Source organism: Zeus faber (genome assembly GCF_960531495.2).
Source record: "Zeus faber genome assembly, chromosome: 18".
Classification (NCBI taxonomy): domain Eukaryota; kingdom Metazoa; phylum Chordata; class Actinopteri; order Zeiformes; family Zeidae; genus Zeus; species Zeus faber.
This window is the reverse complement of record NC_137210.1, coordinates 25,307,854-25,331,893: the sequence shown is the minus strand read 5'-3', so window position 1 is coordinate 25,331,893 and position 24,040 is coordinate 25,307,854. Positions and strand designations below refer to the sequence as shown.

The 24,040-nt window shown below is 43.9% G+C and overlaps 1 protein-coding gene across 1 annotated transcript in view; it reads left to right on the top strand.

Moving 5' to 3' along the window:
* The first annotated feature begins 213 nt into the window (after positions 1 to 213).
* ube2f (ubiquitin-conjugating enzyme E2F (putative)) overlaps positions 214 to 24,040 on the top strand; it is a 69,079-nt gene continuing 45,252 nt past the window's right edge. The window contains exons 1-4 of the mRNA XM_080019701.1: positions 214 to 419; positions 8,584 to 8,752; positions 12,293 to 12,322; positions 14,799 to 14,864. Of these exons, the coding sequence (XP_079875827.1) occupies positions 8,638 to 8,752; positions 12,293 to 12,322; positions 14,799 to 14,864 (211 nt within the window). The 5' untranslated portion in view covers positions 214 to 419; positions 8,584 to 8,637. The remainder of the gene's footprint in view (positions 420 to 8,583; positions 8,753 to 12,292; positions 12,323 to 14,798; positions 14,865 to 24,040) is intronic.

Here is a 24,040-nt window from a genome sequence, read left to right as displayed (position 1 = left end):
TTAAGTTCAAACGTCAATTTTCTTCCCTTCAATCGAATGAGAAAGCTGTAAACTAAAGCGTTAAAGCGTTAAAGCGTTAAAGCGTTAAAGCGTTAAAGCGTTAAAGCGTTAAAGCGTTAAAGCGGTCGTGCGGAACTAAAGTGCTCCCGTCCTCTGTATCTGCCCGGAAGACAAACGTGAATGGACCGAACTCTGGACTTCCGCCGTCTCTGACGCCGGACAGAAGTTGTGACAGCTGATCGCCCGGTGTGTCCGTCGTCTTACACCGAGAACCCCCGTATTTTTAATCCGTCTTCGGAGCGGGGTTTTTTCCCCCCGGCGCGCAGAGCCTCCCGGCGTCCCTGGAGCTTTCGCAAGCCGCTGAAAGAGACGGGTGGCGGGGGTTATGGAGTAGACCGGAGCTGGTTGTGACCGAGCAGGTAATGGAAAGCCCCCCCGAGCACAGGAGCCGCATGCGCCGACCGCACGGGGGTACAACACCCGTCGGACCCACGTCCCCGTAAACGAGCCGTGGCCGGAGACGGTGTATTCGTAGCGGTAGAGAATGTCCCGGCGCTCGCCCCGCAGCAGCACAGTGCCGGACACGTCTTGCTGGGGCTTGTTTTCAACCTCCAACATTCAAAATCCAACGTTCTCTATTCGTCACAGTTATCACGGTGCAGTGGGACGATCCAAGGGCAGACTCCGAAGGCTGTGGAGAATAAAGTTGGGATGAAAACATTAACATTAACAGAACAATCCCCCCCAAAGATGTTTATACTCACAAGAAAAACAAAAAATAGGCACAAATAATAGCCCTAATCAAAATGTATGTCTACAGTGCTGTACACTGATACAGATGAACGTAAACAAACCCAGTGATATTACAGATGTAGACAAATACAGTCGATATATCTAAGTCTATATTAAAACTGTATGTACAGATGGGTAACATGCGGGACCCCCGGTTTTTATACACATACACCTTTTAAATTTATACCTGAATTTCCTTTTAATATCAATAAAGTTTTATCTTCTCTTATATTTTATCTTAATCCTTATGGCCTGTGGAAATAATAATCCTTATCATGGGCTGGCAGGCGTTCCACCTGATGCCTCAGTCTTTTTCGATGTGGAAAGTGTCGCTCATTCCTTCGATGACTAACTTACAGTGACGTCAAAACGGCCACTAGTTGTTCCCTGGAACGGCGTCTTTCTCACTCGCGAGGCCGTCAGAGTTGTTTTATTGGCTGGATTTTACTTCCACATTTTCACTTATTTGAAGCAGCAGGTCCTCGAAATAGTTTCAAAATGACCGGTGAGAGTTTGAATTGATGAGCTATTAATTTCAATCCACACATTTTATGTGATTTCATTAATCCATATCTTTTTTGTCAAAATGAGTCCCTCTGCGTCACAGTCAGCATGCTGTCTTTGACATTATAAAACCCCCCGTCGTACTTCATACCACCCAACTCACTTTATTCCTTTATACCTTCATACTTGCCTGTAGAGAGAAATCCATGAAGATCCTACTGGTTACGCTTATTCCAGTTCCTAATCACATCTTACCACATCTTACCTGTCCTGAAGGAAACTGTTCCAATAACAATTCATAGAATCATCTAGTTCATAACCATAACCCTGTTTCTACCTAATGCAGAACTCTGCATTTTACCAAATATATTCTACTTACCTTTATACCTAACTTCAAAACTTCATTGATTAAGAGAGAGAGAGGGTTTGCCCAAAACCCAGTCTTAGATTTTGTTGAAATTTGTCTGAAAAAGGTCTAAAAGTTGAATCTCTGATACCATGACACCATGTGCACCCTGTTGTCCCTAAAATTATTTTGAAACGTCTCTTTTACATAGAGATTATATGGTATGTATTAGGGGTGTCACGATTCTCCAAATCCATGATTCGATCTGACTTTCGATTTTAAGGTTTCGGTTTGATTTTCGATTTAAACATAATCTTTTCAGCACTGACGGCTATGCCGTTGTTAGACTATCGAGTCTTGATTTGTAGAGAAAAACACTTGTTTCTCAATAACTATAATTGGAATATTAAAAACTATTAATCATAACAAATATATGAGAATATTTAAGACACCTGAACAGTTAAGAGCTTAAGCAAAACTAGACTTGAGAATAATAAACAATAAGTTACTTATTACTGCTTACTATGGTCACCATTACTACTTTTGAGTTTCTCACCAAAATTAGCGCAGAAAAATGGATGCTATTTTTGCCAGAGGGGAACCCTGACAGTAAAAGGCAAATTACTACCGGCAGCTCTGCAGTTCCGCAGCTCCGATCACAGCGATCTTTTCTCCAAACACAGCAAATATAAACTCTAGACGTATTTAATTTACTCAGTTTCCTGCTGCTGCTCTGCTGTGGAGCAGATCGCAGGTCGCTCCTTAAAAAAAATCCCGCCCGTTTTCTCACGGCCCGGCGGCAAAACACCCCCAGTGGTCGGGAACCTCTGCACTAGAGGACATTCCCTCGGTGATGGTCGGGTTTATTTCCCACTTTCATCGCCACTTCTGTTGAATTACTGGACATTCTGGTCAAATGCGCACTCTCCCTTGTACACAACGTGAAACACCGGAGGAGAGGGAGACGTGCCGGTGCATTGCGTCGTCTCCACCGACGCGGACTTGGCACATCGTTACAGGGAATATTTCCCTCTATTGTGCGTTCACTGTGCAACAAAGTGAATGAACGTATATTGAACGTTATTGTTTTTTTTTTTTGTAATATTCAAATCTAGCTGAATTTGGTCCCTGCAGGGCGGGTGCAGTCTGCGTCGAGGGATGCGGTGCAGTGGACCCCTCCGCGCAGCCGACCGCAGCTCTCCCAACTCAGAAACAAAACTTCGTGGAAGTCTGTTTGGAGCCGGGCGAGCCGCAGTCGACACCCGCCAGTGCACACTGCATTTGTTTACCCGCCCCGATATGGGTGGTGCTATGGTGGCGCATATTATATACACTGGAATCATGACGTCCTATTTTGAGGACCAACACAGCTGAATATACATATGTGCCGATACTGATTCCGATACCAGAGCTGTTTTTTTCTTATTATTATTATTCCTGAGGGCTGCAGGTATTTTTCTCTAATCTGTATATCTAATTTAAATAAGATATCCCAAATTTTATTTTGTGATGCAGTCCCACCCAAATATCACGATACACGACATTATCGTCATTTTCAACAGGGGGGGTGGGGACGGAGAAGTTTTCCCATTACACATGTTTTTGTTCAGTACACAGCTTTTTTGTTCCATACGGAGACGTAAAATAAAATAGCCCTACATCTCAAATAAAAACACACTGTTTTGGATCGCCGATCACAGGCAACCCATCGCAGGCGCGTGCGTCACTAGCGCGTGTGTCGTCGGTGCCTTCGGAGCTGCAACTAAATCACTATCCATGCCACCCCCGCCACCACGTCCGAATCCTCCACCTGCTTCCTCACTGTGGCGCTGCTGCGCGCATTCGTCCACGTACTGTACATCCTCTCTACGCGCGCGAGAGAATGAGCTCTGTCCGTCGCTCCAATCAGAGAGATCCTTTCTCCAAACAAGGCAATTAAATATTCTACATGTATTTAATTCACTCTGTTCCCTGCAGCTGCTCCGCTGCGGTCAGCAGGTCGCTCCTGAAAAAATCCCGCCCGCGTTCTCACAGCCCGGTGGCCTTTTTTTTTTTTAATATTCAAAGTCTGTTCTAATGTTGGTCTTGCAGCCCTACAACGCAGCGGAAGGGCTGCTGTGCAGTGAACTCCAACTGCCATTTCCTGTTCGTGCATTGCGTTCTACTTGTCATTATTTTCCGAGTTCAATTCTCAAGGAGGCAGACCATTAAATTAGCAAAATTAAACAGCTGGTTTGTGGTCCAGCGCAAGCTATGGAATGGAATTTGTATTTGTGCATGAACCGACAACGTCAGTCCAATATCCGATGAGTGAATGACGTTACTATCAGCACCTGATACCGATATTGGGTCGGATCGGCCCCATCTCTGCTGAATGGCTGCTTCAATTAGTGACGCTTTGCCCAACTCCAACTGCTGGTTCTTATTCGTGCACGCCTTGAATTGTGCTTTACAGGTTAATTATTTGCCGAGTTGAATTCTCGAGGAGGCAGACCGTGGAATAAAATTTTGGTCGGCGACGTCAGTGCGATATCTGTTGAGTGAATGACGTCAGTATCGGCACCGATATTGGATCGGATTGGTCCCTTCTCTAGATGGAACACATTTCTTGTGGGTGTAACGTACAGTATAAAGACTATCTGACTGTATTTTGAGCTTCAAATTTTCAAAAGAGAGATACATGGTTTTTTTTCCTGCTTAACTGTTCGCCCCAGTGGACTATTTTAAGCACAGTGAGAAGCTGAAAGGCTTTATGTTTGTGTATATTGTATTATTATACACCGATCAGCCACAACATTAAAACCACTGACAGGTGAAGTGAATTACATGGATTATCTCGTTCCAATGGCACCTGTCAAGAGGTGGGATATATGAGGCAGCAAGTGAACAGTCAGTTCTTGAAGTTGATGTGTTGGAAGCAGGAAAAATGGTCAAACGTAAGGATCTGAGCCACTTTGACAAGGAGCACATTGTGATGCTGGACGACTGGGTCAGAGCATCTGCAAAACCACAGGTCTTGTTGGTCAGGTTCCTGCTATGCAGTGGTTTCTACCTACAAAAAAGTGCTCAAAGGAAGGACAACCGGTGAACCGGTGACAGGGTCATGGACGCCCAAGGCTCATTGATGCACGTGGGGAGTGAAGTCTAGCCCGTCTGGTTCGACCCCACAGAAGAGCTACTGTAGCACAAACTGCTGAAAAAGTTAATGCTGCTCTGATAGAAAGGTGTAGAACACACAGTGCATCACAGCTTGATGTGTATGGAGCTGTGTAGCTGCAGACCGGTCAGAGTGTCCATGTTGACCCCTGTCCACCTCCCAAAGCTCCTACAATGGACACGTGAGCATCAGAACTGGACCATGGAGCAATGGAAGAAGGTGGCCTGGTCTGTATAATCACGTTTTCTTCTCCATCGTGTGGATGGGCGGGGTAAGGGTCCGATCTGATGTCGCATCTGTGGGTTGTTCTGGAACAACAAGCCTGATCCTTGGGGGCCCCACCTCACAACCTCCAGGACTTAAAGGATCTGCTGCTGACGTCTTGGTGCCAGATACCACAGGACACCTTCACAGGTCTTGTGGAGTCCATGCCTCCACGGGTCACAGCTGTTTTGTGGCACGAGGGGGAGCTACATAATGTTAGTGCTTATTAGGGGTGGTTTTAATGTTGTGGCTGATTGGTGTGTTATTCATCCATAACATATGGATGAGTTTTCTTCAATCTAGTGGTTTTTGTATTTTTAGAAATGTTTTGGTATCTATTTGATCTGCATTTGTGATTAACATAAATGGCTGGGAGTGCACTGCTTTACGAAAGGCTTCATCACCTGATGTCTGCAGTGACAGCTGGTATCCTCGAGCAGGTGGGGATCGGTCGGACTCGGTGACACACATTTTAGGAACGCACGGATATCTGAAACCCCCCCCCCCCCCCACTCCAGGCTGTCGCGGCCTACTGAGATTACCCCCCCCCCCCAAACAAAGAACAAGGAGGAAATAAGAACGACATTAGAACAGAATATGAGATTGAGAGTGGGATTGAAGCAAGGAGGTCTGGAGGGAGAGCGATGCCAGGAATCTGTGTTTTAATCTGGTTCCAGAATGTTCTGGTCGTTAAAGCTGGACACCTAAGAACTAAATGTTGCTTTGGTGAATTGACTCGGTCGGTGCCTGTTGATATTCGTGTGTGCTCTGCTAATCAGCAGTACGCGCGCCGATTGCCCCCCCCCCCCGCTCCCGAAAATACTGCAAACACGGGAGCTGCATATTAGGCTTTGCATCCATCCAATGCAATCAATGACATTATCACTGATTGCACCAACAGAAAGGCTGACTATTATTTTTTGGAGATGACTTAGTTACGTGCGGTTGACTTCTTTTTTTTTTTTTTTACTTTACTCACTTCTCATATCACAACTGGACATAGTGGTGAATAGTTCTCGTAAACAGTTTTATTTTTCAGGATGTTAATGTTTCATATATTTTTAGAGGCGCCCAGAACTTTATTCTGTTTGAATGAGAGCTTTTACTTTTAAAAATAAAATGTCCTATTTATGAAGTATGTATTATTTGATAGAAAGATTGTTCTCTTTTAAAATGCATTTACAGTAGTCACAATGGCCACAGTTTGAATACATAATTAATACTTTAATAATTCCTACCTTTTAGAAGAAAAAAATAGCGGATTCTCTGTCATATGACATTTATAGATTTAAACACCTTTTCGAGTCAGAATATCGAGTGTACTGTGAGGTTGAACACTGTCTGGTTGCAGATAATTCTATTTTGAACCCTTTTTAGTGCCCTTACATATATACGTATATTCTGTGAATCTATGGGAAGCTGCACTGACAGCCTGCCGGAGCCGCCGGGGCAGAGGCTCTGACTTCAACTTTCCTCTACACAGTCTCCTTTGAATACGTTTGAATGTGTTCAGTATCGCAGACACTTTTGATTGTTTTGGCTTTAAAAGGAGTGATCAGAGCAGTGTTGTTCATTCATCTGTGTTAGTGCAATTAGGCAGAGTTATTTGGTCTTATTTGGACACACACGCACACGCACACACACACCACATGCACAACACACACACACACACACACACACACACCACACGCACAACACACACACACAGGCAATTCATCCCAGTGCTCGCTGCCTGGTCAATGTCAAGCACTTTAGTAATTTTCTGCTGCCATGGCGATCAAGGTGCTGATCAAAGGAAGAGTTGGAGGAGGAGAATAATCAGACTCTAGTATCTCCTCCTAAACTGTGTTCATTCATCCACCTGCTGTGGGACTGATGCCAACATGGAGCGGAAAGGGGTTTAAAGTAGGACCCCCTCGATATGGATCTATCTATTTATTTATTTATTTATTGTCAATGATACCGATTTTAGGGGACAGAAAAGTTAGATAACCAATATTATCTGCCGATCTTTCTTTATTTTTATATTTTTAATTTTGGCAGAAAAGAAATGGTCATTGCTTTATTGAATGTATAAATTTAAAACGTAATAAACATTTTCAATAATAATTTGCTCAAATAAAATCTGTTTGAGCGGTTTATATGATTAACTCAAATTACGGTAACACAAATGATTATTATCATAAACAGCACCGGCACTCTGTCCAGTGTCCTTTATGGAATAGTACGAACATGTTTATTTAACAGATCTAAATTTAAAATAGTGTTGAATTAAAAAAAAAATGTCAAACTAATATTGACTTAATTTCAGATTTAGTTAAGGAAAGGAAAGGTATAAGAACTTTACTTTAACTTGTGGCTTCTAAATTGTTCATGCGTGATATTGGTAGGATATAAACTTTATCGGCACTTAATCGGTGAAAATTCAACCGATGCCGATAGTTCTCCTGAACCCAAATACCGATATTATCAGCCTGCCGATATATCTGTCGGGCGTTAGTTTAAAGCCATGACTGAAGCAACTATTTCACTTTTCGTGTTGTTTAAATACAGCGAAACAACAATTATTTCCATTTACACCCAAATAATTAATCTTACCCAGACATGAGAACAATTAACATGAAGCACTCAGGCTGGGTATCAACAGGATTGTATTTGATTTTGACATAAAGTGTGACGATTCAATTCAACTTCGATCAAATCTTTGAGATAGATCATGATACTATTTCATATCGATAAATTGACATTTTTTTTCATAATTATGTATAAATTGTCAATATATTGACGCACTCAAAGCAATGCTGCCAACTTTTGAGTTATACCATCTAACATATTTCACTGAACAAATTCAGTCCGATACAGAAATTAAATATTTAAATTCATTCCTGACTATAAAAAATATATATACGTATACTTGTTAAGTTACACGTTTTCCATTTTTATTAAATATCACCATAAATTGAAATGCTTATTTTCTGTAATTGGGCTGAATTTGTTCCGTGAAATATTTATGCAGTGTCTGTCACGTGGCACACGGAAAAATTGGTCGCAATTCTCATTATGTGTAAATGTCAATAATATTACGTCACGTATTATCATATCCTGAGCCATACCATCAATATCAAATCGAATTGAATCGTGATTGTTTGAATCACTCGAATAGAAATACTGAAATGATCAATACCTAACCCTACTGGATCGTCTAACTACTCAACAACAATATCAAATACAATAAATTCTCATTGTAACTTAGATAAATGTTAAATGTTATGATAAATGTTAGATATTCAATTGAAAATATTAAAATGTTGAATATTCAGTTGTAAATATTTAAATGTTACATTTTCAATTGAAAATATTAAAATGTTAAATATTCAATTGAAAATATTAAAATGTTGAAAATTCAGTTGTAAATATTTAAATGTTACATTTTCAATTGAAAATATTAAAATGTTAAATGTTTAATTGAAAATATTTAAAGGTTGAATATTTAATTGAAAATATTGAATGTGTATTTCAGGAACTTGAGCACGGGGCAGTGCAGGCAGAGCAGGCGGACCAGAGCAGCGGAGCCATGCTGACACTAGCCAGCAAACTGAAGAGGGACGACGGGGGGAAGGCCGGCCGCGCCCCCGGGGTGTCCGACTCCACCCACAGGGTCTCCATCAGGGACCGCCTCCTCACCAAAGGTACCTTCCTCCAGGCTTTGTATCGTGCTCCTCCCAAGTTACTTGGCTTTTCTAGTTTGACGTCTTGGCGCCTCTCACCCTGTACCAAGCCAAATCCTCCAAGTCTCACATGAAGTGTTTTCCATGGTGATATACTGGGAATTAGACTTGGGATTGGTGCATCAAGCCAAAATGAATGAAAATAAAATGATATAGGGAAAACCAAATAAAATCGATGTACCCAAAGAAAAGACCTTTACTTTGGTCCATGTAGAGCACTGTGCTCAATGTATGATTCATAAAGTAAATGCAAAGCTTCCCAAGTCCCAGCCTCTAAATGTACACACAAGTAACAACGCAAAGTCAACTCGTTTTACCACCGATTTGCTGTTGTCGAGAGTCACCCCTCACGCAATGCACAAAAATGAAAAAAATAAATAAATAATGCGTAGAAGAAGACATCTTAACACGACAGCTGTGCACCTTAGGTCTCGCTTCCTGCGGTTTTGTCTGACCTTGAAAGTGCTTGATAGTGCTGCGTTTGAAATCAAACCTACAACTCATTCAAACATTATCCATATCATTAAATTGGAACGCCCTAATATTATTTTGCGAAAAAAATTCTATATTTGATTCTTATTTTGGTGGCACTTTATAAATAATAACCCTTCATTGTATTTGCATGATGCATGTGCTCCTCCTCTAAATGCTCTTTCCATTGTTGGTGGCGGGGTCCGCCACCTTTCCTGGCCAAGAAAGCAAAGATCAGCTGCGGTGACGCATCAACAGAATAAAAGCCACAAATGAATGTGACGCTCGACCTGGTTTACTATAAACTACGTTAGTCTGCATGTGACACATTTTTTTATTTGTACTTTTTGGGACTGGGGGCGGGGGGGTCGGCCTCAGCAGAAACACTTTGAATACCACACTGCCTTACACTCTACAAAAAGCTGCATTAAACGTCCGGGGAAAGAGAAAATGGATCTCAGTTGAATCCTTCATCTCCCGCCGCTCCTGTGGATGTGGTGGTGCAGCTGGAGCAGTGACACGCCCGACACGTTCTTTATAATGTTTTTGTGGAAGACCAGGCGACACAGAGCCAGGAAGGTGTTTCTCCGGCTGCTCGCCGCGGCTTTGATTGAGTTTCTTTCCGCCCTCCCTTGCCCTTTGTCTCTCTCTCTCTCTCTCTCTTTTTTATGCATGTCCCTCTGTCTGTGTGCGTTTCTTTTTTTTTCGTGTCCTCCTCCCTGCCTCCATTTATTTATGGATCGCTCTCCTTGTCCCTGTCCTGTTTCTCGGCGCCCCGTCTCCTCAACTCATCAATTTTAAAGTCTTCTTCTCATTAAAAATCCCTCTGTTGCCCTTCTCCGTCTGTCTCTTTTTCTAGTGACCTTCAAGTCTGCCCGCTCCCCACAATGTAGCCCCCTGTCCCTTTAGTTCTTCCTTCTTAACCTGTCATCTTTGATTTTATTCTCCTTTTTTGGCCCGTGAAGAGCTGACTTACTCCGTCAGGACCCTCTATACTTCTTGGCCAAATCGCAGCTCATGTCGTGCTTCGTCTGTCTCTGCTCTTCCCGGTTTGGCATCCACAAAAAAACCCCAAAAACCCAAAATATCAATTGAGCCAAGCTTTTTTTGTGGGAGTAAACAAGAAAATTAGCCGGCTTGGGACCAGCGCTCCCGAAACATGGGCTCCACCGGAGGTTGACAGCGTCTGCAAAATTATCCCTTTTTTTGTTTGCGCTATTACGTTGGTGTGTGAATAAAAATCTGTTCCGTTTTCACGGCAACACCGTTTTACACGCCAAAACAACTTTGGCCTCAGAGCCGGGCCCCACTGTCACCCGCTCTCCCTCTGTTGTCACGTCCCCTGAGGTGTGGTTTTAGTTATTTACTTGTTTGTTTCCCTGCGTGGCCTGAGTCACCAAACACCTTGTGACTCTTCGCAGACGTCCACAGTTTATCTTTGGAGTTGGATTGGAACTTAAAGAAGCGGTGGAAATGAATCAAGGAAATAGAAGCTGAAATGGACTTGCTCATGGCTTAGTGTCCATGATGTTATGTTGGGGGCAATGACGCAATTGAAGAACTTGTATATCTAGAGTCATCATCAGGATGGGTTTATTCTGCCGGCTGCATTACCTGGATGAGGAGTTTGTCATGGTGAGGATCGGTACGCTTCTGTAGACGATTTAAGATTTAAAAAAAAAAAAAAAACAGTCCGAAAAAAAAAAATATAATAATAAAAAGAATGTATTAAAAAGTAAAGAAAAAATAAAATGGTCAAAATATACACAAAATAGCCGGAAAATATGCAAAACAGAAATTGTGAAATATATATATATATATATATATATATATATATATATATATATATATATATATATATATATATATATATATATATATATATATATATAAAAATGTACATTCTTTGATGCAACTTGAAAATACTGAAGTCATGAGAAGGAAAATGAACACATTACAGCGCCTAGCCCAACGGGTCAGATCCAAACCTGCGTAGGTTGTTGTTTTCTAAATCCAGAACCCTTGTAAATGCTTTACTCAGCTCTTTACATACAGGACATTTATATCTTCTTTGCTTGCGTCTTGTATTTGGCTGAGTTTGAGTTCCTCTTGTTTTATTGACAATGTTGTGTCTGTCTCTGTGCATGAGCATATCATCAGCAGCAACCTCTGCTGCTGTGTTGTGCGAGAGACAATAAAACCAATAAAACCTTGAATCCAGAATCTTGAATTGGACGGAGCAGACAGAAGTTTGAGTCTCCACTCACTTCCCCTTGACCTCCTTTGGGCGGAGAAGGAGAAGAAGACGACGACCACCGTTTTTGTCAGAAATGTGAAAATGGAAAGGGAGCAAAAAGAAAATGCAGTCATCAGCCTCACGCTGCTTTCATTTCTTTCTTTCTTTCTTTCTTTCTTTCTTTCTTTCTTTCTTTCTTTCTTTCTGCACTTCTTTGCCCTTCTTTTATCCTCTTTTTTTTTTTTTTCCCTCTTTATCGACTTTCACCGGCGCGCTGTATGTAATTGTTCAAGGGAGCCCTCAGTCCATTGATACTTTTGACTCTTATGCAACAGAACAACGCAGCGCAGGAGATAAAAGGAGCCAGGAGCGGTGTTTAGACTCACGACCGCGGAGGGGAACCTTTCATGGGCGGCTTTGGAACCCTCGCTTAGAAACAAAAACAATCCATGAGTTCACTCCCAAACCCAGTCGCCGTTCATAAAGATTTCATTGTATAAGAACTTGCGAGAAAAATCCACCACCGCCCATCTTCATCATCATCATCATCACCACCATCGTCATCATATGACTGGTGTTGAGTTTTTGGTTTCCAGGCCGTCTCTGTGAGGAAGCCCTGTGTTGCACTTCCTTAAATTGATCTTAATAATGTAAATGCAAGTTTCCATTGATATGAAGTGTGTGTGTGTGTGTGTGTGTGTGTGTGTGTGTGTGTGTGTGTGTGTGTGTGTGTGTGCGATTTTTCACTCAGTCTCAAAAACCTTTTTTTTTTTTCTTCTCTCCACCTTTTTCAGAAGTTGCAGAACTGGAAGTCAACCTGCCTAGTAAGTACAGCCATGGCCACGCCTTCTCTCCCAACGAGCCCGGCGGACTCTCTCTCTCTCTCTCTCTCAAGGTCCATCACACTCTGTCCGCCTCCACCCCGGAGACTCTTTCTGGATTTCATTCTACACTTTTTTTTTTACTTTCCTGCCGTTCCCTTGAATCCCAAATCCTCTCGTGGTACAGTGTATGTGCCTCGGGTTATTGCCAGCAGCTCATGTGTTTTTTTGGGGAATGTCGACTCAAGCAGCAGTCCGGTTATCGCAGTGCGGCCATCGTCTTTTCTGTCAGAATGAAAATCCTGTTTAATGATCCCCATGGGGTTCTCTGCCTCACACATGCACCAGATAAGTAGTAACTCAATATGTGACGGAAGAAAAGACAACCTGCGCAATTTGGACGCACATTTTCCCTAAAAGGTAGCATGTTTTCAAGCTGATTAAGTAGTAGAGGGATACTTTTAAAAAGTCCAGAACATGACTGTCCGTCGTCAAAGTTTGTTCACTTTTTCACGACGCTCGAACAAATGATCTGTGACGGGAGAATAAATCGGAGGGGGGGGGGGGGGGGATGCTCTTCAAATGATCACGAGTGAACTCAGCGAGGCGGTTTGGCGCGGACAGATCAGGCCTAATCTTAAAAACAAAATCACGCTTTTTAATCCGGACCAACTGAAACAGACTTTCTCAGTCACGGTGTAAAAGAGTCTCACACTCGGCCTCGATTCATTTGAAAAAGAGTCAGATTCCCAGAAGGAAGGTTGGTGCTGATCTAGGTCTAAGGCTGCGTTCACACTGCAGGCCAAAGAGCCAAATAGGGTTTTTGTTTTGCTATGTGATTTAGATGTGTTTTGTTTTTTTTCACGACCGTGTGAAAAGCACGAATCACATGGAATCTGATCTTTTACATTTGGATTTGGGCCACTTTCATATGTGGTCCCAAATCGGATACACGTCAGATTTTTTTGCAATGCGACCTCAGTCCGAACAGTCAAATTAGAATTTGCACGTCCCTCCAGAGCAGGGGTTCCCAACCCGTTTATTATCGAGAACCGCAACCGCAGCGCGCAAAATGTCCACGGACTGGGGACGCAAATCAAAACAAACAAAAGTAACCCTGTGTTCCGAGAGCAACCACAGAGCGAGGTGCACCACGGCCACGGCACCGTGACCACCCGCCAGCACTGAGCAGAGCGGGGAGGGAATAGCACCGGATCTAAAAGTGTGTGTGTGTGTGTGTGTGTGTGTGTGTGTGTGTGTGTGTGTGTGTGTGTGTGTGTGTGTGTGTGTGTGTGTGTGTGTGTGTGTGTGTGTGTGTGTGTGTGTGTTTTTTTTTTTTTTTCATGCCTTGTTTGCTCAATGAGGTAAACAACCCTAAAACTCAAGTGGACTTCGTAGTGGGGATTGGTTCTGTCAGTGCTTGTTAGAGTGTGTGTGTGTGCGCGCGCGTGCGTGTTTTCCTTATTGAGCAAAACAAAATAAAAGCACGGTGCCTCTGCCTGGATTAAAAGACTTTCATCCCCGGGCTCGAGCAGAGGTTCACGCACCGCCGTGCATTCACCTGCCGCGTTTACTTCCGTGTGACAGCGTTCTGCGTGTCACGTCCGTGTTGCTTCTGCGCCTGCGGGTCAGTTCAGGACAGTGACCCGTTCATGCTGGAATCTGATATCGGCCACATTTAAAAAAAAAAATAATAATAATAAATAATAATGTGAACAGCCAAACAAAACAAAAAAATGATCCGAGCAATTCATCCGAACGGGGGAACTAAGGCTTCCAGTGTGAACGTAACCGAGGCAAAGTCTTAAATTGAACCTTTGGATTAATGGCCGTGGCCTCCAGGTCGACCAGGTCGTTCTGGACTGAGGCCAGCACCAAGACCAGGCGGAGCTGACCTGTCCTTCATCACCTTAGTGCAGGACGTCCCCGTCTAGAACCAGCGCATCCGAACTTCTAGGTTCAGAGATCCTAGATGAATTTACTGAGGATTCTTCGTTAGGCTTAGTCCTGATTTAGATTCCACCCTGTATGCGAAACCGGCGCTCGTGTGTTTTCTTACGGTGGATGTCCAAAAGCTTGTATTGTATTTGAGCTGCAGCATGTGTAATTGACCAACAGAGGGGGGTGAAGTTCCATGCGTGCTTGTCCCACGTGGACTCTGTGAGCCGTGAGGATGACATGTAAACCCACCTCACATACCTTTTGACTCTGTTACGTCATCATATGATGCGTTATTGGTGCCTTAAAGGTGATTTAATTTTTATTTATTTTTGTATGACTTGCGCCGTCTGCGGGGACTGGGAAGGTTAGAACGCATTGTCAGCTGCACACAGTGCACTGCTCAAGGGCACTTCCAGTTGAGCCGAGATCCAAACCGACACAGGGGCTTACACTGTAGTCTGACTCCTCTGGCTGTTTTTATTTTTATTTTTTATTTATTGTTTTATTTATTTATTCTGATTTTCTTCCTCCCCGTTAGGTACATGTAAAGCCAGTTTCCCAGATGAGGACAAACTGCATCATTTTCAACTGGCAGTGTCTCCTGGTAAGAACAAAAAAATTATTTTATATTTTTTATTTATTTTACTTTTTTTCTCCCCCCCTTTGACTGATGAATTCTAGTTCCACCGCGTATAATATATTGTACTGGATTTATATGTGCTGTTCTACATTTACCGTGAGCTGTGTTAGTTAATGAAGTGGCCCCCGGATCACTGGTAATGTGTTGCCAGGCATAGTTTTGTATGGAATATTGTTTGACCTGTCTATTGTGAATATGTGGCTGCAATTATGTACATTTTCTCTCTCTTTTTTTTTTTTTTACATTTTTTAAGCCGTATATGAGCATGTAGACAGCGTCCAAAGGCAATGGTAAAACCGCTCACCACCTTCTTGGCGAAGTGAAAACGGCTGTTTCATGTGCCGTGGCTTAACTTAAGCCTACATTTTGGCCCCGTGACAAATGGGAAAATAGGATTTCAAACACTCAAGCCTTTGCAGAAAAGGAGGCCCCGTGGAAGGTGTTACATGAAATGACTTCTTTGCGCTTTCTCGCCCATTTAATTTGCTTGAAACAATACTTATTTCATGCTTGTCGAGGACCGACTCAAAGACATTTCTTCAGGATTGAGCCTGGTGTCGCTCAAGATGCCGTGGCCGCTCGCCTGTGCTCGGACGCCGTAAACATGCTGAGGCAAACGAAGCACGCACTTGGAATCGGCACTCTCATTATTCCTACTCTTCTAAAAAACAAACAAACAAAACTGTCCCACAAGTTTTACCCTGACATGGCTGCTGGGGGAGGAGGCGCCAGACGGCGTTCTGTCCCATTTTTTAGTTTGTTCTCAACCCCGCGTGAACTTCTCCCACCTCCCTCAGTCCACGGCCTCCGATTTCCCAGCAATTCCTCCACCAGTGTAAAGTTTGTTTGTGTGTGTGTTTCTGCATGTGTGCGTTTTTGTGTACATGTCTGTTTGTGTGCTGACATCCACAGCGTCCGTTCACATTGGAAGGGCTTTTTGGGCTTTTTGGAGGGTTTAATACAGGCAGCACAGACTGCAGAGGTGTGCGTTTTGTTGTGCGCGTGTGTGTGCGCGTGTGTGTTCCCTTGTCCCGGTGCTCTCTATATTAGCCGAGCCTCACAGCAAAGTCATTATTCCCCGGGTTCGGGCTGCTTGCTCAGCACTGCGCCGCAGCGGCCGCCGCCTCCTTTCCAAGCGGGCTAACCTGTCGGAACCCCCGAAGAAAGCAAACACAGCGCTGCATAATTACTCATGTCTCCAGGGGCTAATTTCTCGGTCCCCAGTCGATGCCAGAAATCGGGGGAGTCGCTGTACTAGTTTTTTCACTCTGATCAGCGTTACGGAGAACGTACCGCGCTGACATCCGGGCTGCAGCGCCCACCAACGTGGCAATCAGACATTTTCATTGTGTGCGTATCTAAGATCTCTTCCTGACTTGGGCTTTAATCCTTCTGGTTCACATCAGCCGTCCCTTAGCTGGAGGAGGAATCAGAGCGGCGACGGGAAGGAGCGGGTTTAAAGTGGAACACGCCGATTCCGTCGACGCCAGCGGACGGGCGGTTTTGATCTCGAGCGTGTGCGAAGCGGAGGCCTGAAGTAACTTCCTCCGTTTCGGCGAGATGGCAGGATGTCTGCCTTTCCAGGTGTTAGCTTTTATTTTAAATGATGTCACAGGCCTCACACACAGCGCCGTGTCTGAGCGCTCCCATCTCGCCTCGCCTCGCCTCAAATCAGACGAATTTCCACTGAGCCACCAGCCGGGAACACCTTTTGTTCGCAAAAATTTGCACTTGAAAGCCAAGCTCAGCAATTATAAAGAGGTCTGGTGTCGTGTTCTTTTGGGACATTAGATAGGGAGATTGTCTTCTGTGGGCAAGAATAACTCAATAATTCAAAACCTGGGACTCCCCAGAGAAAATGTAGACTCTCTCTCTCTCTCTCTCTCTCTCTCTCTCTCTATATCCCTCCATCTTTATGTTTTTCTGGGTGACTCCATCTCTCTCTGTCAATTCCTCTTTCTGTCTCTCTTCACAACTGTGTTGCCATCATGAGGCTTCCAAGTCACAAGAACGACTAAGCTTTTTATTGTATTTCTCTCCGGAGCTTTGACTAAAGGAAGTTTACGACGCGTGTAACGGAGCCTTGAAAGTGACTTAATTAAAACGGGTCTTAAATATTTGTAGAATAACATATTTGAGAGTGATAATGTGGCCCAGTCGTCGAAGCAACATGATCTGATAGTTCCTCAGATGAAAGCTTCCTCGAACGCTCATTTCATTCAAGGCGATGATTGCACAAGGAAAGCACTCTTCAAAGCTCAGACTCGGAAGGAGAGCTTGAGCGTTTTATTGTGGAGCGAACGTGCAAAAAACGATTTTGCCTCGGAAGACAATTCACCATAACGGAGCATTTCAACACCCGACGTCAGATTTTCGTATTATGCATTGACACGGACCTTTTTTTCGGAAAACCGCCTCGCACACCGGAGACGGAGCCGGCTTTGGTTCGCCTAGTCCTTCTTGTGTGGGAGGCCATTGTCTTTGTCCTGGTCTCCTCCCATTTTACGACGATCTAGATTTAGTGAAACAATGTCGTCTTGGATCGCCCAGGCGCCCAGGGATTTAAGAAGGAAATTGCGTCGCCGGGGGCTTGGTGGCGGCACGTCGCTCGGCTGGACGAACAGCGTAATTCAAAGGCGCGGAGACGTGGACGCGGAGCCGTCCCTCAAGGCCCCGGAGGTCGCAAGCCTCCGCCCGTGAACAATACCTCCCCCCGTCGTTCAGCGGCACGCCCACCGCGTACGCGTGAGGTAACAGGCCGCCTTCGTAGGGTTTCTTTTAGGTGAGACGGCTGTCACTCACATTATCTGGGAAGAATTATGGGTAATAACAAACAAGCAAGCATAATGCGATCAATAAACAAATACATTAGGGCTCTCTATTGGGCGGGGTCTCACGCTTCGATTTAGTATGATATAGATGGGATGGCGCAGGATACAAACCGACATCCATATATTGACATTTTCACTGTGCCATCTGATGAGCGTTGAGCTTTTTATTTTGTTTCGCTCATAAGTTACCGTAAACAGAACTGGAATATTAGAGTCCAGTAATACCTGTCTTGAAAACTAAAGCCGCGTTTTCCGCCCAAAGTCCCCGGAACTTTTAGTCCCCAGAACTTTTTTCAAAGCTAAACTAACCCTAACCCAACTAAATGGTGCCTTCAGCCTGTTGTTCCTAGATCCTGGGGAAAGTTCCTGCGGTGGAAAGGCGGCTTATTTGTATGGTTTAAGGAGCACGTTTTGTTCAAATTTCATGGTTAAACAAATTGATGACTCATGTGAAGTATTTCCTTCACACTTCTCAGTATCAGAATGGAAAGTTTAAAAGTGAGTTACAGCTAAATTGATGAATGCTTTTTGAATTGCATGGGACACCCATCCTTAGATTGTGTTAAAACATGGTAGTGTTCTGGTGCTGTGACAGGGAGGGCTCGGTCTGGTTGTGTCTGCGGTGTTATGTAGCCGCTGCCGAGATCCACACGTGCGTTCTCGTCTCCGTCGACTCAGAGCTACGAAGCGCAGTTCTCTGGCGTCGTCCCCATCGTGGCCCTGCATCGATGCGTAAAAAAAATAAAATCAATCAACGGAGGTTCCCGGGTTCAGCGAGACAACAATCAAATCCAACGGTTTAAGTATAAAAAAAAAAAAAAAAAAGGAAATAAACACCTCTGCCTCTCCACTGTGTCCCTGTGCGACTTAAAATAATCACCTCACCTTTTCCCGGGATCTTTCATTCCAGGGGTGTGGAGCAACAGGGAGCTTGTGTGGTCGAGCGGAAGTGTTTATGTTGAACCTGAAGAGTTGACGCTGTACCCTACAATCGGGCTTCAGCTGTGCACCAGTCAGGGGTTCAATTTTGAGGTGTAAACCGGAAGAAAGATATGGAAGGGGTTCCCCCTCGCCGATGTTGACGTTTTTCTCAATGCGGGTCTTCCGGAAGGGATCAAACTCACTGATAACTTTGAGGACTCCCATGAAATTCCCATCACCGGAGAGGCCAAAAGCTTCGCTGAACCGCGGTGAAGTGAGCCGTATTTTTCTAATGATTATAATGATAATTAACCTGGAATCTCGAAGCCCAACATGCATCACGATACATAGAGATTTTCCGGAGGTTTGACCTCCCATAAAATGAATTACTCAAATGGGTTTGACAACAATCTAAATGAGGGTCCAGTAACCAAATCCACTCACCCTGGTATAGGTGATCCCTGCACTCCTAAACTATAAAAGCCTTTTCATTCTCTCTGGTGTTATTATTCACATTATTTAGCCATAATCCGTTTCAACCGGGTTCTAATTGACTAACTCAGCCACCGCCTGTCATTTTTTTCATGCAAATATTGTCCTCTCTGACCGTGTGGCCCCGGACCCCTGTGTGTCCCAGAAGAATGGGGGCAACAGCAACGCTTTGGGGCTCACAAAAAAAAAAAAAAAAGAACAAAACAATGTGGAAACTGTTGTTTTTCCCGGGCTGAGATGCTGATGCAAGTTGATGAAGCCACAGACCAGCATACTTTTATGCAACATAAACCGTTTCAATCCACACGGGGATCCTCGTGGGGATCCCCGTTTTTTCAGGGTTAAATCAGAACATGCTGTATATACTGTATTGGCCTTGTTGCACCTTTTGGTCCACCTGAAGCCCCTGGAGGCGGACCTTCACCCCCTCACATTCCTCCCCTTATTTTGCTTCCGCATTCCTTTGCCCCTGTCCTCCTCCTTTCTCTGTCCAGTCCGCTTTCCTCGCCTCCTCCCTCGTGTCCTCTGTCTGCCCTCTTGAGAGAGCGCTGCCCTGTGTCGGCTGGACCAGACTTGCGCCCCCAGTCCTGATGGAATGAGGGTGCCAAGTCACGGGAGGGGGGGGTCACCACTACATTATTGTTGATGCCCTTTTTTTGAATTGGGACATTTTTTTTTAAATCTCCGCTTTGTTTATTGTTTGGGTGACGATGCTGCCACAATGAACGCTTGGCACAAATAGTGCATCCGAAGACCTGCGCTAGCTGCATTGGTGGTATTCGTGCAGAGGCTGTATGCCAGGCTCGGTGCCAGCCTCTGTGAACCCCATTAACACATTCAATCACTCTCATTGTGCATACACGTACTTCATGTTTTCGGAATTTTAAAAGATAACGCAACAACGATTTTTTTCGTGGTTACGAGTCGCAAGACTCGTAACCACGCAGAGAAGGCAACCTGGCTCATGGCCCCCGGGCAATTTGGGTTTGAGATCCCTGCTTAAAACTTGAATAAAGAAACACATTTTACCACCTTTTATTGAAGACTAAAGCTTTTAGATTTTTTTTCTGGGAAGACACAAGCTCCCTTGTGTAAGCTCTTTTTGTTCCGATTCCTTTTATTTATTTGTCGTTTCCCTGCCGGGGGCGTCTCCATCGGAGAGTCGTTATGCATTTATGCCACTGCTCTACACTTGCCTGTTTTATGAACTATCAGTCTTAAATAAATATAAAACTTTAAATAATTGTCGGACAGTAGTAGTAGTTATATTGATTTAAAGTGTTTCATGAAAATGTGAAATTGTAAGGAAGTCCTCGGAGGGGCTGCACCGGTGCTGTGCCAAATCCTGACAGGGGGATTACTTGGTATTTTTAGGTTTATGTGCAGTGACTATAAAACATTCAAATGGTATGTGTAAATCTATGATAAAACTTCCTCTTCCCACACAGTTCATTTATTGCATGAATAACATGTGTATATATATTACAATAATTTAATTCTAAGTTCTCACTGAATCCCAATATTATAATGCAGAAATGATGACGATTGATGTTATATATTTTGCTCTACAAAGTTCCAGCCCCTGCACAGGAAATGCCATGTCCTGCGGAACTGTCTACGGTCCTGCAGGTTCGATGCCGTCTGTGGTTCACTGCCAGTCTTGACCACTTTATCGCGTTATTTCCTATAACCTATAACCTTTTGCTATTTTTTTCGACATCTTTTGAGTTTAATGGGGATTATCGAACTGTTTTGTCAACATTTGTGACTCCTTATTTGTACAATAAATCCTTCAAAGTTTCAACAAGGTGCTTTTGGAGTGCATTTTGAAAAGCACCACACACTACTACCCTTTCCGCTACCTACGGATGCCGTGACAGTAATAATTATTATAATAATAATGTCAAAATATAATTTATAGCGCACTGGAAAGTCTGGGCGTGACCCTAATAAATGTGCTTCAGTTGCACCAGCTCTCTGAAGTTGGTCTCGCAGCGCCGGTGTTTGTCAATTTGACGCTGTTTGCAACGAGGCTCTATTTTTGTAGAAAGGGGCCAATTTTGCGCCAAATGTGTGAATAATACCTCATTCAAATACGTGCAAAAGGCACTGGGGCAGCGTAGTTAGCGGCGCATTTCACCGTTGGCGGGTGCTTTGTGAGTCAGTTGCTCGCTTTTTCTGTTATTTTGCCGGTTTAGCGGCCGCGAAAGCCACCACCAGGCCACCCTACTGCTGGAAGGGCACACGCTCCCACTGGGAATCAGGGTCAGATCCCAGCAGACTCCTCTCCCCTGGGTTTACCACACAACCTCCCCCCCACTGTCCGGATAGCGATCGTACACAGGGGAGCTGAGTGCCGAGGAAAGAAGAAAGACCCTTACAGCTTCCAGTTGGGCTGCCTTGATCTGAAATCTCCTGTTTCAGTCCCTTGTGGCTTGATGACTTCTTTCACACATCGGCCGTGACGCCCCATTGCACCTACAGTTATTGATGTGTGTCAGCGCCGCGTCACAAACAATTTTCCTTCAGCGGTGACCGGGATTGCAGGGGACGTTAGGACGAGACTGATTCGTCTTGGCAATGTTGCCTCTCACTCCCTCCAAGCAATTTGTTCCCTACAAAGACTTAATTTACACCTGGATTTCCTGGAAATTCTTGTACGAATACGAGCGTGTTTTTACTGTGGACGTGTGGCCACAGAGTCATAGTCAATACTTGAGGTACAATGAGGACAGAAGCCGGTGTTTGAGAAGTTGATGCGTCACATTTTGACAGTGGCATGAAAGATGGATAACTTTTTAGATACGGTTCTGTGTCCTCCTGCTGTGCGCTTGTGTAAAAGGTGTCCCATTTTTCTTTCTGCAGGAGGAATATTTGATTACCGCAACATTTGCATTCATCCCACAGGTTTCTGAATGTGCTGAATCCGATTTAAACCCAAAGTTGGATTTACTTTTCGAGTGCACTCCCTGATTAAAGATGTCTGACGTGGCAGGGAGCCAATCATAGTTTAATATAGGATAACTCTCAAATTCAGGAAAAGGAAGGCACAAGGATTGTTGGGTGGAACTCTCACCTGCGTGTTGGACTGCACTTGGCTGCACTATATAACTTGTTTGCGGTATTTTTGGAAAGGTGAATCATCTTCCCGTACGTCACCATTCTTCTGGCTCCTTCAGAATTCTCCTGCTCCTCTTGATACCGCAAACAATCACAGTATGGATGTTGATCTTGCCCTTTTTAATAATGTGTTGCTTGCAGGTGGCTCATGGAGTTAGAGACCTTTTTAATGTGTTAATGTATGTATGTAATGTATAATTAATTTGCACAAAACATTTGCATCAGGTGTGTGTGTGTGTGTGTGTGTGTGTGTGTGTGTGTGTGTGTGTGTGTGTGTGTGTGTGTGTGTGTGTGTGTGTGTGTGTGTGTGTGTGTGTGTGTGTGTGTGTGTGTGTGTGTGTGTGTGTGTGTGTGTGTCCACTGCTTTTGGGACTGACTGTTCCTGTGTACTGAAAGTCATGACTTATTCACAGCCTTGGAACTGGAACTATTAGCTGTGAGACGCCGCGTCAATCTCACTTGGCCGTCTCTCCCTCTCTCTTTCTGTCGCTTTATCGCTCTTTTCTATCTTTCTGTCTTTTCATACATAATTCAAAAGTGTCTGTTTGGCTGGTCTGATTACATTGTCACTCTGTCATTGTGAATGTTGTCAGGTAAGGGTTGAATTGCCGTTTATTTAAGGACAAACCTATCTTACAATACTCTCAGGCAATTTTGGGGAAAACTTAATGGACCATACCAGTGTGAAATTGAATTTTAGCCGTTTGAAAGTCAGCACTGGCATTTTACATTACCACTTAATTTTGTATTTGTTCCATTTGAAAAGGCGGGAATGCCCTTGCTTTCCAGAAATGAAGATTGCAGGATCAGGAGATATTGTTCAGGAAGTTTCTCAATATTCCATTCAAATTTTCCCAAACCAGAAAATAGAAAGGATAATAAAAAAATTAATAAAAAAAGTGAGCTATCATCAGGTAAACGGTTGAATTTCTCTTTGCATTTACAAAAGTCCGAATTATTATGCAACAGTCGGGGAAGGAGAATGCCTTGTCCGCTCCAAATACGGTGATGAAACACTTGCAAAAACTCCACAAAGTCCATGCTGGTATCCCTTTCTGTTTCCTTTCAGAACGGGCTCCGTGAAGTCATAACATGCTGTGAATAAAAACAAACAGGGAGAGAAGGAGAGGCTGTCCTCCAGTTAATCCATTGCAGATGGCATGTTTTTTTTTTGTTTTTTTGTTTTTCAGAGAGGTAGAAATTATTAGATTAGATTACTTTAAGTCAGGGGTCGGGAACCGATGACTCGCGAGCCAATTATGGCTCTTTCGATGACGCTATACGGCTCGCAGACAATTTTGAGCAAAAAATTTTCATCACAATTAACAAGTAATAAATTATTCTTCTGTGTCATTTAAAAGTAAAACAGGTAAGAGAAATCACAATTTTGAAAATAAAATTCAAAATATAAATGTGGCGGACAAAGGGCCGTCGTCAAGCACCGGCTGCGGACCACAGAAAGACTCCCGGGGGGGCTTTCACTCGGCGCCCTGCCCCTCCCGGGTCTCTGCTCAGGCGCCACCTGTGGGAGTCTCTGCCACATTGACCGCCGTATTGACCGTGCTTGGACTGATCACAAGTGGAAATAGCTTATTTTCACTTGTGATCGTGTGCCATTTGTGTACAGGGTGTCATTTTCTAGAGATTCATGAAAGGTTTTGAAAAGCATCTAATTATCCTCGCACACACAACAAACAGGACATGGCTCTCCATTTTCAGATTCTGCGTTTCAGCCCAGCGTGCCGATTTAAAAACGATTAGAGGGGCTGTCTTTTT